The sequence below is a fragment of the Bos javanicus genome, chromosome 22 (genome assembly GCF_032452875.1).
Source record: "Bos javanicus breed banteng chromosome 22, ARS-OSU_banteng_1.0, whole genome shotgun sequence".
NCBI classification, from domain to species: Eukaryota; Metazoa; Chordata; class Mammalia; order Artiodactyla; family Bovidae; genus Bos; species Bos javanicus.
Window position 1 is genome coordinate 23,217,107 of NC_083889.1, and position 14,632 is coordinate 23,231,738.

A 14,632-nucleotide genomic window follows, 5' to 3' on the forward strand; every position below is an offset into this window, starting at 1 on the left:
CTGTCCCCACGTGCAGGGAGATCCAGGCTCGCCAAGGCCAGCAACTCGTGACACCGAAACTGCGTCTCCCTCCTCTGCCCCGCCCCCAGCACACACCCATCTATCTGAGGGCGCAGGACCTGCTAATACAGCAGAGAAGGTTTAAGGAACCTCTGAAAACTGAAAATTGCTGCTCAGCTTGTAGGGAGCGGTAGATTCCCCATTTTTCTGTTACATCGTGTGTCTGGTACTGTATGACAGTGGCACAAAAAATCCTCCAGCTGAACAAAGCACATGAAGAAAACAGAAATTCTGGAAAGTACCCAGGAAAAATGTATTACCTTGCCACCCAGGAGCCAGTGTTCACTGAAACTCCTGAACAGAGCAAAGCATCTAGAAAGACAGTGAAAATGCAGATGAGACAGTTATCAGATAGTGGCTATCAGGAACAGAGAGGGCCTTCACTCAACAGCAGTTTAGTCCTCAGGAGTTTCGTTATAGGATTAAGGCTCATCCAGAACTACCTGCTCACAGATGCTCCTTGATATTTGCTTAGAGGAGCCCTGCTGCCCTCCCATCGTCAAGGGAACTGGCTGTGAATTTGTAACCATTATAGCTGCGATGATGAAACAGTGAAGAAGATCTGCCTCTAAGTCAAAAGTATACAGAGATAAGGTTCATTTTCAGTGCCCTGCAGCAGCTTCTGATGGCAAGGCCACTGCACTTCTCCGTAAGTGGGGATCCAGAACTGATTCATCTCAGAGTGAGCAGATGCCTCTTTTTTCTCTCTAATACCACCCTGGGCTCCACCTCCTAATAATTTCATTACATGGCAGGGATGGGGGCAGGTGGGGAATAGAAAAAATGAGAGAATGACTGGTAAATATATGGCAAACTTTTACATGAAGAAATGGGGAAAACAAAACCCCTTAGAACTCTATGATTAGCAGGAATGGAACTAATAACGTTACTATAGACATGTTATCAGGCCAGTCATGTCCACTCTGTGTATAATATTCTATTCCTTTGTGTTGGGCTACGTAACTGAGGTGTGTAGTCTGTGTGAAGGTGAGTCACACTGGAATAAAAGCTATGTTTTTTGCTGATTCTTGTTTAAGACGCTTGTTACCCGCTGTTGCAGATACTTCCGAGCTTAAAATTAGAACACAGACTCTGCCAAGTTTTCTGGGGAAATATATGAGTTTAAAAAATAGGGTACAGGATAAAATAACTTGATGAGGAAGTCTGAATTAATAAGAAAGTTACAAATGCAGAAACAAAAAGAGGAGATGGCTGCCCTGGCTCTAACTGAAGGCAGTCTGCTTTCTGTTTCTTTTCAGGGTTCTGGGATTCTGAAAAAAAATTGTTTGATTGTATATAAAATCTCCAAAAACTTGCTGAAATATCTCACTCGGTTTCAGGTTCACTATTTTATTAAATATTCACCCCAATCAGTGTAAACATGTTTCCATATATACAGAAAAATTGGATGGAATGAAAAAAAAAAAAAGAGAAAGGAAGACATGGAAAAAAAATCAGATTCTCTTAATACTCTATGAGCCTACAACTCATTAACACATGAAAAGTGACTTTTTATGGCCATATTGATTAATGTATTTGATACCCAATTTAATGAATCATCAGGTTGAAAATTGAATTACCCGGTACAATTTCTAATATTTCTCGTGAAAGGGTATGCCTTCTTTCATAGTTACTGAAAAATATGTTAATATATGTAGCTATTTGTTAACTGTTTGCATTTCAAACATAATAAAGTTTGGCAAATCAAATCACCTCATTTGTTTCCATTACTTGAAATGCTGCTTGGGGAAATTTTTAGGCAAGGTACCAAGAGTATCACATCTCCCCCTAGACAGCCCAGGTTTGCTTCGTGCTCCCTGCCTGCTGTGCTCTAATCTAACTTGTCCCTCTGCTAGGTTTTTCCCTACAGAGCTCGACTTGTTAAGGGCTGTGCATTAATTTGCCTTTATTTTGTGTAGAGCCAGGCATATGCAGCATCTGCCCCGGGCCTGAAGCTGTGTTAGGTGCTGCGGCTGCAGCCAAGAGCACTGACAACATGGAGGTGGTCCTGGCTGTCGGCTGCTGAGTGTGGATGGTCATCAGAAATGAGAGGATCAACCGAAGGAGACAGGTATGCCTGGGAACAGGGGAGTGTGGATGTGGGATGACATGGCATCAAGTGCAATTAGCTGGAAGACATTTAACCATTAGGAGATTTGGGCAGCAAACTCTTTCTGCCAGCATTTCCCAAATACTCAGGGTGGCAGCACCATTTCCACCTTGGCTAACAAGGCTTTATGATTGTGGCAACAGTTTGAATCACTGAGTTATATTTATGGACTATTTCAGAAAATTAATCAGAAGTCCTGTAGTAAGGCAGAAAAAAAGGTTGCATGCCTTATATATGCTCCTAATGACTCATATTTTTAGGACTATGCACAATTTTTCACTTGGGGGTAATGCAACATACCTAGCTAAACATGTCATTTGCATTTTATACCTTGGTTTATTTATTTATTCTTCATCCCCCAAGAGATATGTTTTATTGCTGATTACACTGTACAGGAAAAAAAAAGGAAGTAAAAAGTAAACTCTACTTTTGAGGGTTTAACGGACCATGAATCCTCTCAGTTGCTTTTCAATGTCTGTGCACTGAAGTTGAGTTTTAATTAGTTGTCACCACAGCTGACTCAAAAGTTTCTTTAAAAAGGGTAAATACAACTTTGGTTATAAAACAAACGACCTCGGCAGCAAAATAATCTGGAAAGAGAGTGGGGAAAACGTTAAGTCTGAACTTCAGTAGAACTTGACCAATTCTCAGGAACACTGGGGAAATTCATCTACAATTGTCAGGACTTTACCCCGCTTTCTAGAAACATCTGTACTGTGAGCGATGGTGCTCCTGTTTACTCCCAAATTTCAAAGAATATAACAACTACCAGATGCCAGATTCTCAGAGAGCACTCGAGGAATTTTAGATCAAGCCAATGAAATATGACAAGAACAGGTAGCCCATGGTCTTTCTAAGAGACTGAGCATGCATTTCTGATAATAGTATTGATAGGTAGGCAACCCATGTTTGCTTCATTCTGAATTTGAATCTACTTTAAACATTTAATGGTTTTCTGCTGGATTTTAGTATCCATGAGAAGAATGGATAACAAGTTATTCTGAACAAGTTATTTCTATAAATTTTAATGTAGTGAAACAGCCTACTGTACAACAAAATATTACCCAGCTGACATCTATGTAACAGTATATCACTGCATTAAAGAGATGACCCCAAAAGATTCAAGTTCGTTTTCCAGAAGGAGTGACTGCTCTGCCACGGACCAGAAATATTAAGAAGACATGAGCAAAGGCTGAAGGTGCTTTCAGGGAATGAGCAGAGCAAACAGAATTATAGAAAAATACAGGGTCACCTGCTGAACCTTCAGTAATACCAGGCTTCTACTGAATTTATCTGGCTCACAAAAAAATGGTTATTCTTGCTAGTATTTGGACTCCTAGTTGAGTATTCTGTGTTGTCTATAGGACAACTTCTTTTATTCAAAGTTTGTCCTTTTAAACACAGAATATCACAGTAAAATGTGAAAAAAAAGTGCATGGCAGTTTTATGGCTGATAAATTGATCATCACAAATTTTTGGTCAAATTTGAGAAACAATTCTGTTTTCATCAGCTATAAAATCAGAACACATAAAAAATTCTAGGGCAGACTGCTTGGTTATGTGAAATATTCAATTATCTCCACATTGAGGCATGTGATAGTTTATTACTTCAAAATTTAATTGCAATTTATTATTTTTACAAGTACTATTTATAACATACTACTTACTTTGCCAGTCAGTAAAACTCACTTGGGGAAAATCAATTTTGCATTTTTTTCTGACTGAGAATTCCTCCTAGTAATAATGATTAGTGAAAACTTAGAACACGTGTAATATTATTTCCGGAAATACTGAAATTTTAAAGACATTGCCTTCTAAATTTGAAGAGGAAGCTATTAGGATTTTTTTTCACTTTTTTCTTTTTTTTGGCCGTACTGCATAGCACATGAGATCTTAATTCCCAACCAGGGATCAAGCCCATGCCTGCCCCTGCAGTGGAAGCACAAGCGTCTTAACCATTGTACCACAAGGGAAGTCTCTAAGGAGTTCTTATCTTTGCTTCTTAGGCTTAGTAAATTACCAAGATGTGCCTTTAATCCTTAATATTCTCACTTACTGAAACCTTTAAAAACTTTAGAACAGCTGCCTTTATCGTTACTGTTGTTTTAAAAATTCTTTTTCTACATGGTGTAAAATTAGAGAAAGAAACAGGATGATTCTTATCACACGGAGCATAACTCTAGATGCAAGGAGGAATGTTGTATGATATCCCTTATATGCGGAATCTAAAAAGAAATGATACAAATGAACTTACAAAATAAAAAGCGACTCACAGACTTAACAGAACCAACTTATGGTTATGGGAAGATGGTGGGAAGGGTGGGGAAAGAGACAGTTAGGGAGTCTGGGATGGACAGTACACACTGCTGTGTCCAAAATGGAAACCCAACAAGGACCTGCAGAGAGCACTCTGCTCAACACTATGTGGTCGCCTGGATAGGAGGGGGTTGGGGAGAGAAGGGCACATGGACATGTACGGCTGAGTCCCTTCTCTGTGCACCAGGAACCATCACAACATGTTCATCAACTATATCTCAATACAAAAGAAAACGTCTTTAAAAAGTGCAGAACTCTGATTAGCAATACTTGAGTTTATCTGAAAAAGAAATTAATTGATTTGTATGCTGTTTCTGTCTTCCTGCTGTGACATTTTACTAATTTCATTAGTAAGTAGTAAAAGTGAAGAAAGTGTGGTTTTTGGTTCTTCCTGAATGTATCCATTTAGCCAACACCTATCCTCTGTGGTTCTACCAGAATTATGTTTGAAAAATATTACATCACTTAAATAAAAGTTTAAAGTAAAAATTGTGTCACTTAAGTAAGTGTAGAACATAGGTTTTACAGTTGGAGGAAGACCTGAGACTGGGTCTGTTTTTTAGCCATCTTTTCACCATTGTAAATTGGATAACTACACACCCTCATCATCTGGTGGGGGGAGGACAAAACTTAGCAGGCAGAATGTTATTTTTGTTAAGGTCATATGAAAAATGCCTTCCGAAATTTTCAAAGGAAACATTCAAGATTTCTAATCTACAATTCTCAACGAGAGATCTTTTCTTTCACATGTTAAAAAAAATGTTCCTGAAACAATCTAACTATTTTTTTCAGACAGCTACACTTGAATTATGCTAATATTTCTACTCTAGATTCATTGTCTGCTTATTTTTTTTAATTTAAAATAAATATCAGTTTTATTTTCTTCAGGCCTATAACTATGTTTTCATTTCCTTTAATGGCCTATTTCTTTCTGGGTTCATCAAAAAACTCCGCCTCTACGAAGTCTGAAGTACTAAACACTTATTCCAGGTTTGTGATACAAAGCGTCTTTTATCCATGTAAACATTTTAGATTTAAATTCTTTGTCATGCTGGACATGTCATGCTCATATGTAAATTCTTATTAGTGAAACTGGTAATGATATTCATATTCAATTTTATTAACTCTGTCTTCTACTGTTCAAACATCTGCTGTCATCTCTCACGGAATATCAACCTTTTTCTATTTTCTTTCCTCTCTTCTGGCTTCGCATGGCTCCATGTGCCACCATGGATGCCTTTCCTCACTTGTGTGTGTGTAAGAACTCTAGTATATCCTTTAGGACTCAATTCAGAAGTCTCTCTGCTCCTTATACACATCTTTACTAGAGCAGTTTTGAAGCTGGAGTTACAATGATTGATTTACACTTCATTCTGTCTCTCAGATTATGGATCCATGTTGGCAAGACAAAATCCAAGATTTGTTCATATTTGTATTTCTAACACATAAAGTTCATAAATGTCTGTTAAATGGCCAAATGACTATACTTTTCTTTAGAAAGGAGCTACCAGCTTTTCTTAGAAATGGCAACAGGTGGCCATTTGGATTTTTCTCTTTCTGTTTTCCGTAGGTTGTGATCATCATGGCACCTGAATTACTGATTCTTTTGGGGGCGGCAGTAATACTGCAAGCAGACTTACTTCCTGATAAAAAATGTAAGTACCACCTATTAAATTCAATAATTAAAAAAAAAATAAGTACATTACAAAAAAGGATAGTATTACTTTCTCCTAAATAAGACTCAATTAGGAAATCATGATTTTTTTAAAAAGGGATGGAACATTTATTCTTATCAGAATATCAGTTCTTTAAACATATTATATTTTAAGAAAGCAAAGTTGGCTGAAGCGGATATTTCATGTTGCAGTGGGGAATCGTATTCCAAGTGTGAGTAAACGGGCGCTCAGAATAAAGCTGCAGCCGGTTGGCCGTATTTGGACACCTTCCCAGACAAGCGTATAGTTCAAAGTCCTCTCCAAGTTCTCAGAACCAAAGAATAAGAAGCTTCCACTATGTTTGGTTCAGAAACTTATTGATCACTGGGTTTAGGGAAAAAAAAAAAAAACAACCCATCACATGAGTCCCCCACTAGCACTAAGAGAACCTGCTACAATAATGACTATGTTCTCGTATCTGCACTGTCCAATGATACTTGACTATTGAGCACTGGATATATGGCTCACGTAACTAAGACAGTGAACTTTGATTTTATTTAAATAGCCACATGTGGCCAGTGGCTACCATAATGGTCGGTGAAGTACAGACAGAGCCCCAGAAGTCTGTATGCAGCAGGTGTGGAGGCAGAGTCATGGAAAGCTATTAAATATTAAATGTCAGTGGAAATGTGCTGACGAGTAAATTCATCAAAGGTTTCGTAATTGTACAATACTATAAGCGAAAGAAGTGAATTCACTCAGTCACGTCCGACTTTTTGCGACCCCATGGACTGTAGCTGACCAGGTTCCTCCGTCCATGGGATTTTCCACACAAGAATACAGAAGCGGGTTGCCATTTCCTTCTCCAGGGGATCTTCCTGATCCAGGGATTAAACCTGGGTCTTCTGCACTGCAGGCAGACTTTTTACCATCTGAGCCACCAGGGAAGCCCAACTTTAGCAAAAATTTTAAAAGTTGTATAAATGTATGCTCAAGAAAAAAAGACAATAAATGTATTACATGTTAATGCCACTCAGTGATAAAACTGTGGCTGTATTTTTTTTCTTTTTTTTTTTTTTTGATCATCTGTGCTTCCCAAGATTTCTAAGAACAGGCATTGATATTGTAATTTAAATGAAAGCTTTGATTTTGAAGACACTGTTAGAGAGTGGTTCATGAGGGCGGAAAAAACATTTTCTGTTTATAAATGCTGATTGAGTAATTTTGCTTACAAGTTTTTTGACCTTGAATCATAGTAAGAAACAAATCTTTATATCCTGAACCAGTATACAAATATGTGACTATATTTATGGAACAAATAAGAAGTTCATGAAATAGGACTTCTTATGTTTGATGCACCTGATATTTTCTATTCAATTTTATTCCATGTCATTAAACACATTGCTACCCACAAATGCACATATTATTTTAGTCCATTAATAGATAATGACCCTTTGAAAATTATTATATTGAATAATAATATAGTAAACTATTCATATTTCAATAAAACACCTGTAGGTGTTATAGGTAAATACCTGGGCAAAGTAAAAAAGGTAATGAGCTAAAAACAGTTCTAAAGAACCTTTTCCTAAGATTATTTCAGTGTTATACAGTCTGATAGCATAATAAAATACTATGCTACACAATAAAACATTTAGTGATTTTAAAATGTCCCATATAATTAAACATTGCATGGCTTTTTTCTTTTGATCAACAGTTTTACTTCTACCACCAGTCAATTTCACCATTAAAGCTGTCAATTTAGCTCAAGTTCTTTTACGTTGGGAACCAAATCCTGATCAAGAACAAAGCAATATCCAGCTAGGATATCATGTGAAAATAAATGCTCCACAAGAAGAAGATGTAAGTGTTTATTCTGATGGCAATGCTTACCTAGACTGAATTTTCCTTATTAAAGGAAATTTTAACTAAAAAGAGAGAAAATCACTACAAAGCTTTCTGTTAATGTTCCTAGGAGGGCAATGTCTCTATTGAAATGGCTGAGAACTAGTGCCATACCTGCACTGAAAGAGTGGCTCGGAACATTTTTAACTGTGGGACCAATTCTTCCACTTAACAATAAAGTTTAGTAACTTCTGAGCTACAATGGTTTAGATATTGATTTTATGTTGCCTCTAAAATATTCAAAAGAACAGAAGAAAATAACCAAGCAAAAGAGGAGAGGGGCCATTGTACCTAACAGAAAAGGTCAAATTCAAATCCCAGTTCAGCCACTTCCTGCCTTTACTACTTCCATCAGTCACTTAAGATCCCAGAGCCCCAGGTTCACCGAAGGGATATAGTAAAGCACCAGGTACCAAGCGGATGTGCCATAAATCAAACGAAGGGAGAAGCAGTACTATGTCAGTCAATATGGAATTCTAGAGAATTCTCCATCAAAAATTTACCTCTGGGGAGGAGATTGGAGCCAGAGATGGTGGCCAAAGGAAACTGGAGTCTGAACTGCAGCATTTTGTTTGTTTTTATAAGAAGCAGTTAATTCAGGTATCCTTGAATAATTATTTTCTATATTTCATTATGTATTTTTAAACCATGTACCAATCTAAACTGGACAATTTGTTTATTCATTTTAAAAACCTCTTTGTTTTTGGTAAAAAGCTGCACCTATTTAACGTGTACAACTTGATTGATGAGTTTAGGGATAAGAACATAACCTTGAAACACTGGGTTTGATTTTTTTCTAGCAGAATGATTGCATTGCATTGTGTTTACATGCCATTTAAAAAGTGGAAGAAAACTCCTATTTGATTAAATAGTTCTCTGAAGGTCATTTCCCCTTTACGTATCATGACTTGTGGGTTTTATTTTTAGTACGAAACCAGGAACACTGAGAGAAACCTCATAACCATCCTTCACAAAGGCTTTTCAGCGAGTGTGCGGACAGTGCCCTGGAACGACCACTCCCTACAAGCCAGCAGCTGGGTTTCTGCAGAACTTAAAGCCCCAACAGGTAAGGCAGGTCTCTGAGGGCCTGGTTTTCAATTCCAGACCTTTGTAAACACGGGGAAGTCAGGAGAGGAACACGCCTCGCTTTTCTCTGTAAGTCAGTCACTCATCCCTACAGTGTTCTTTTACCTCATCCGCGTCCTCTCCAAGACAGAGATCACTGGTTAGTGTGTGTGACCCAGTCAATCCCATCCAGCGGCTCCCTGCAAACATTGAGAATTCTTCTTCCTCCCCGGCTAAGAAGACAGGGAGTCGTAAACAAAAGCTGAGCTCTCTCATAACTGGATTCTAGGACATCTTTCCACTCGCTCCCCACATGAATCCTCTGCTCTTCTCAGATGACTTCCAACCATGAACCCTCCACACCAGCACAGTCCTGCCTCTGAGCCCTCACTGCCCTGAGCTTACCTCTTTGGCCTGCTTTTCTGAATTCTTCCTATACTTCAAAGCCCAAATCAAATTGTATCTGCTCTGGGAAGCCCCTTTTTTTCCATCTGATGCACAGAGGGTTGCTGTTCCTTTCAGAACTCATTCAGGGATGCTGTGCTACTCATGTGGCACAACATACAACATTACATTCTTTATCTTTCGCAGTAAATAGATGCTAACCCTGCCATCCTGGTCTGTATTGCCCTGTGCGCAGGGCGGAGTCTCCTGCTTTCCTGCACCAGCATACAAACAGCATGTGCTTCAGGCTTCACACATAGTGTTCCCTGTCACACTGGTGGATGTTTACGACTGTATGACCTCTCAAATGAAACTGAAGAAAACTGTGCTGACAGTTCATAGAAGCCATGAGACTGGATAGCCTGAGTGCCATGAGCAAAGAGATTAACACCTACTATGTCTATATGGTCCTTCTGTGGAAAGCTGGGGTTTCTAATACTTAGAACCAGTGACACTTATGATTCAAACCTTGAAGACAAACAGACACACACACACACACACACAGAGAACAGAGAAAGAAAAAGGGAGAACAGGCCACCAAGTCTTGGGATGTGTGTACTTGCACATAACAACCATGGCCTGGGCCAGTCTGGCTGTGGCCAACAGTCAAACTATCCTCTCATCACATCATTGCATGAAAAGGCCATGCCTCCCGCATCGTGTGTATGACTGAGAGCAGCATCATGAAGATCTTCCCATTCACTCAGTAGAACATGATGTCTGGACCACACAGAGGCCAGTTCACAGTAGGCTTGATGTCACAGGCAGAGACAGAATCTAAGGCAGACAGAAGACCACAAATACAAGTCGTCATCTGCTGTACACTAAAGCACGTTTCCACGTCCCTGCAGTGAGTAACCGGAGTGTACCTTAACAAGCCTTTCATACTCTTCTGCAACCTCGACTGCTCTCTGAGCACACCGATGTGGGGTGACAATAATGAAAACATCATTATTTCTGCCTTGAACCAGACTGAATTCACACCACATCATTCCTTGGAAGGAAACTAGGAGAGAAGCAGACCTCAGAAACTCTAAACTACACTTGGCACAGATTATCTGGTCATTTAGTGCCTGGAGAGAGTATACACACACACACACACACACACGTATACACACACACATATATATATATGAAAATGTGTGTATACATGTGTGTGTGTGTGTGTATATGCATATGTATACATATATAAGGGCTTCCCAGGTGGCTCACTGGTAAAGAATCTGCTTGCCAATGCAGGAGCCACAGGAGACTCGGGTTGGATCACTGGGTCTGGAAGATCCCCTCGAGGAAGGCATGGCAACCCACTCCAGTATTCTTGCCTGAAAAATTCCATGGACAGAGGAGAGAAGTCTGGTGGGCTATAGTCCATGGGGGTCACAAAGAGTCAGACATGATTGAGCAACCAAGCATGCATGCACACGTGTATGTATATGCACACACATCATATATATATACATATTCACATATACACACATGCATATATACCTGCATATAAACTGCTGTAGAGCAGAAACACAATATTGTACGGCAAAGTGAATCAGCCACACACACACATATAGCCCCAAAATAAATTCAAAGTGGATTAAAGACCTAAATGTAAAGTCAGACACTAAAAAGTTCTTAGACCAGAACACAGGCAGAATACTCTTTGACATAAATTGCAGCAAGGTCTTTTTTGACCCATCTCCCAGAGTGATGAAAATTAAAACAAAATTAAACAAATGGGATCCAATGAAACTTCAAAGCTTTTGCATAGCAAAGGAAACCGTAAACAAGTTGAAAAGACAATACTCAGAATGGGGAAAATATCTGCCCACACAGCAACTGACAGGGATTAATCTCCAAAATATACAAACAGCTCATGAGGCTCAATATCAAAAAGACAAACAACCCAATCAAAAAAGGAGCAGAAGACATAAATAGAAATTTCTCCAAAGACCTACAGATGGCCAACAAACATATGAAAAGATGCTCAACATCACTAATTATAAAGAGAAATGCAACTCAAATGATACAACGAGGTATCATCTCACACTGGCCATAACACTCATCATCAAAAAATATATACATAAATGATGGAGAGAATGTGGAGAAAAGGGAACCCTCCTACTCTACTGGTGGGAATATAAATTAATACAACCACTATGGAGAACAGTATGGAGGTTCCTCAAAACACTAAAAATAGAATTCCCATATGACCCAGCAATTCTATTCCTGAATATATACTTGGAAGAAAACATATTTCAAAAAGATACATGAAACCCAATGTTCACTGCAGCACTCTTTACAATAGCCAGGGCATGGATGCCACCTAAATGTCCATCAATAGAGAAGCGGATAAAGATGTGGTACATATATACAGTGGAATATTAGCCATAAAAAGGAGCCAAACGGTGCCATTTGCAGTGATGTGGATGGACCTACTGTCAAAGAGAGTGAAGTCAGTCAGAAAGAGAAAAACAAGTATCATATATTAAGAAGGCAATGGCAATTCACTTCAGTATTCTTGCCTGGAGAATTCCATGGAAAAGGATCGTGGAGGGCTGAAGTCCATGGGGTCACAAAGAGTTGGATACAACTGAGCGACTAAGCACCGCACATGTGGACTCTACAAAGATGGTACAGATGAACTTATGTGCAAAGCAGAATAGAGACACAAATATTGAGAACAAACATACCAAAGGGGAAGAGGGAGTAGGGTGGCTTGGGAGACTGGGATTGACATACATACACCACTACGTATAAAACAGACAACTAATGAGAACGGAGTCTATAGCCCAGGGAGCTCTACTCAGTGCTCTATGGTGACCTAAAGTAGACTTTAACACACTAGTCTGTGTACTGAGTCTCTAAAGAGACAGTGTTCTTTTGCGATGTTGCCAAAACTACTTTCCTTTTGAGCGGCAACCTCTGTCACTCATGAACCCTTTGGATACTACCTAATGAATCACTTCGTTCTCTGATGCAAAGTGGCGTTGGGGACCTTCCTCAATTAGCTCTCTCAGTCATAACTAGTTATTGACAATGGAGCATCAGAACCCTGAGGCTGCTGTATACCAAGCTCAGAATGACAATTTATCACACTGCTCTTGAATTCTAATATCTATCACATATAAACCCTCCCTGCAAAGAAGCTGTAAAACTTTGAAGTCAGAAAGTAGGGCTTAGTCATTTTAGTTCATCCCCCAGAAAGATGACCTTTTGCAAATAGGTTTCTATAACTGTGTGGTGACAATTACTTTTTGATGTCCCCAATCCCTATGAGTTTAAAAGAAACTATCAAAAACTGTTGTGGCAATGCTTTGTTCTTTAAAAAAAAATTTTTTTGTTGGAATAGAATTAACTTACAATGTTGTGTTACTTTCCACTGTACAGCAAAATGTGAAACAATTCATGTATATGTATATCTGCTATTTTTTTTTCCAATTTTTGACCACCTAGGGTCTCCTGGAACTGAGATTGTGAATTTAACTTGCACCACAAACACGAAAGCAGATAATTACACACACTTACGACCATACCAAGTTTCTCTTCACTGCACCTGGCTTGTTGGCAAGGATGCCCCTGATGATACACAGTACTTCCTCTACTACAGGTTAGTACCACTTTTCACTTATGCGAATGGGTTGTTTCCTCTAGCCTTAAAAACTTATGAGTGTTCCAATACAGGTATCGCTCTTGGATTGAAGAATGTCAGGAATACAGCAAAGACGTCCTGCAGAGAAATGTTGCCTGCTGGTTTCCCAGGACTTTCATCAATAGCAAAGGGCGAGACTACCTTGCAGTATATGTTAACGGCTCTAGCAAGGAAGCTGCGATCAAGCCTTTTGATCAGCTCTTTGCCCTTCATGCCATTGGTAAGACAGCCTTGACACAAAACCAGAATAATTGAATTGCAGAATCTCAGCACTGGGAGGGTTTATAAATATCACCTAGTTTGGCTACTCATCTAATACTGAACGACCACATGGCTCCTGCTTAAAAACCACAGGGTCAAGGTTTCTCAGCCTCGGCGCTACTCATATTATCTGGCCAAAGAAGTCTCTGGGGCTGTCTGTGCTTTACAAGGTGTCCAGGAGCAGCCCTGGTCTCCAACTGCTAGACGCCAATAGCACTTCACCCCATTCTCAAGTTGTGACAATAAGAATGTCCCTAGACTTTTTTTTAACCTCAATACCTAATGATTTTTATTTTTTAAATTTTAGTTTTATTGAGGTAAGAGAGGTAAGAGGTAACATGAGATGTATCCTCCAAATCTTTGGTGCACAATACAGTATTGGTGACTATCCGGACAATGCTGAACAGCAGATCTCTAAAACTTAGTCTTCTCTTTTTTTTAACTTTTGATTTTATATTCGAGTATAGCCAATTAACAATGCTGTGATAATTTCATGGCACGGCAGTGACTCAGCCATACATATACCTGTATCTGTTCCCCAAACTCCTCTCCCACGCAGGCTGCCACATAACACTGAGCAGAGTTCTGTGTGCTATACAGTAGGTCCTTGTTGGCCCTAGTAATTCCCCAGACATTTCAAAATGCCCCCTAGGGGATAAAATCTCCGCTAGTTGAGAACCCAGGGAAAGTGAGCTCCCTGCTGAAAGAAGCCCAGACCACCACTCAGCAGCTCTGGCTGGGCTTGTGAAATGTCTGCCCATGGATCCTGTGAGGGGTTGGCATCACCCCCAAACAAGTCTGATTCCCTCCCCACCAGAAGGTCCCTCAGCTACACAAAGGCAGCCAGGTTTCTCATCCTGAGCTCTCTCTGCCCCCGGCTTCTCGTGCATCCCTCTCACAGTCCTCTGCCCTCTGGACTCTCTCCTCTGGGTGTTCTTGAGTTACCAGATCTCCCTCACCATGTGATTCTCTGACTGAAGCATATGAGCTAAGCTTTCACTTGTTCAGTCTGCAAAACTGAAGACCTTCTCCCTCATCCTAAATACTTGTATTAATGAAACTCATCAGGAGCCCTTCACAGAGCATTTCTGGTGCTTCATGTTCAAGGTTTCCGTGATGGCGTGGCTATTAGTGTGGACTATGGGGCCAGGCTGCCTGGCCCTGGATCCTGGCTTC

At 39.7% G+C, this 14,632-nt stretch overlaps 1 protein-coding gene across 2 annotated transcripts in view; it reads left to right on the forward strand.

Moving 5' to 3' along the window:
* The first annotated feature begins 1,779 nt into the window (after positions 1–1,779).
* Positions 1,780–14,632, forward strand: part of IL5RA (interleukin 5 receptor subunit alpha) — a 38,386-nt gene continuing 25,533 nt past the window's right edge. For both annotated transcript variants that reach the window (XM_061396377.1, XM_061396378.1), the window contains exons 1-6: positions 1,780–2,131; positions 6,057–6,141; positions 7,859–8,004; positions 8,974–9,112; positions 13,000–13,153; positions 13,228–13,415. In XM_061396377.1, the coding sequence (XP_061252361.1) occupies positions 2,093–2,131; positions 6,057–6,141; positions 7,859–8,004; positions 8,974–9,112; positions 13,000–13,153; positions 13,228–13,415 (751 nt within the window). In that variant the 5' untranslated portion in view covers positions 1,780–2,092. The remainder of the gene's footprint in view (positions 2,132–6,056; positions 6,142–7,858; positions 8,005–8,973; positions 9,113–12,999; positions 13,154–13,227; positions 13,416–14,632) is intronic.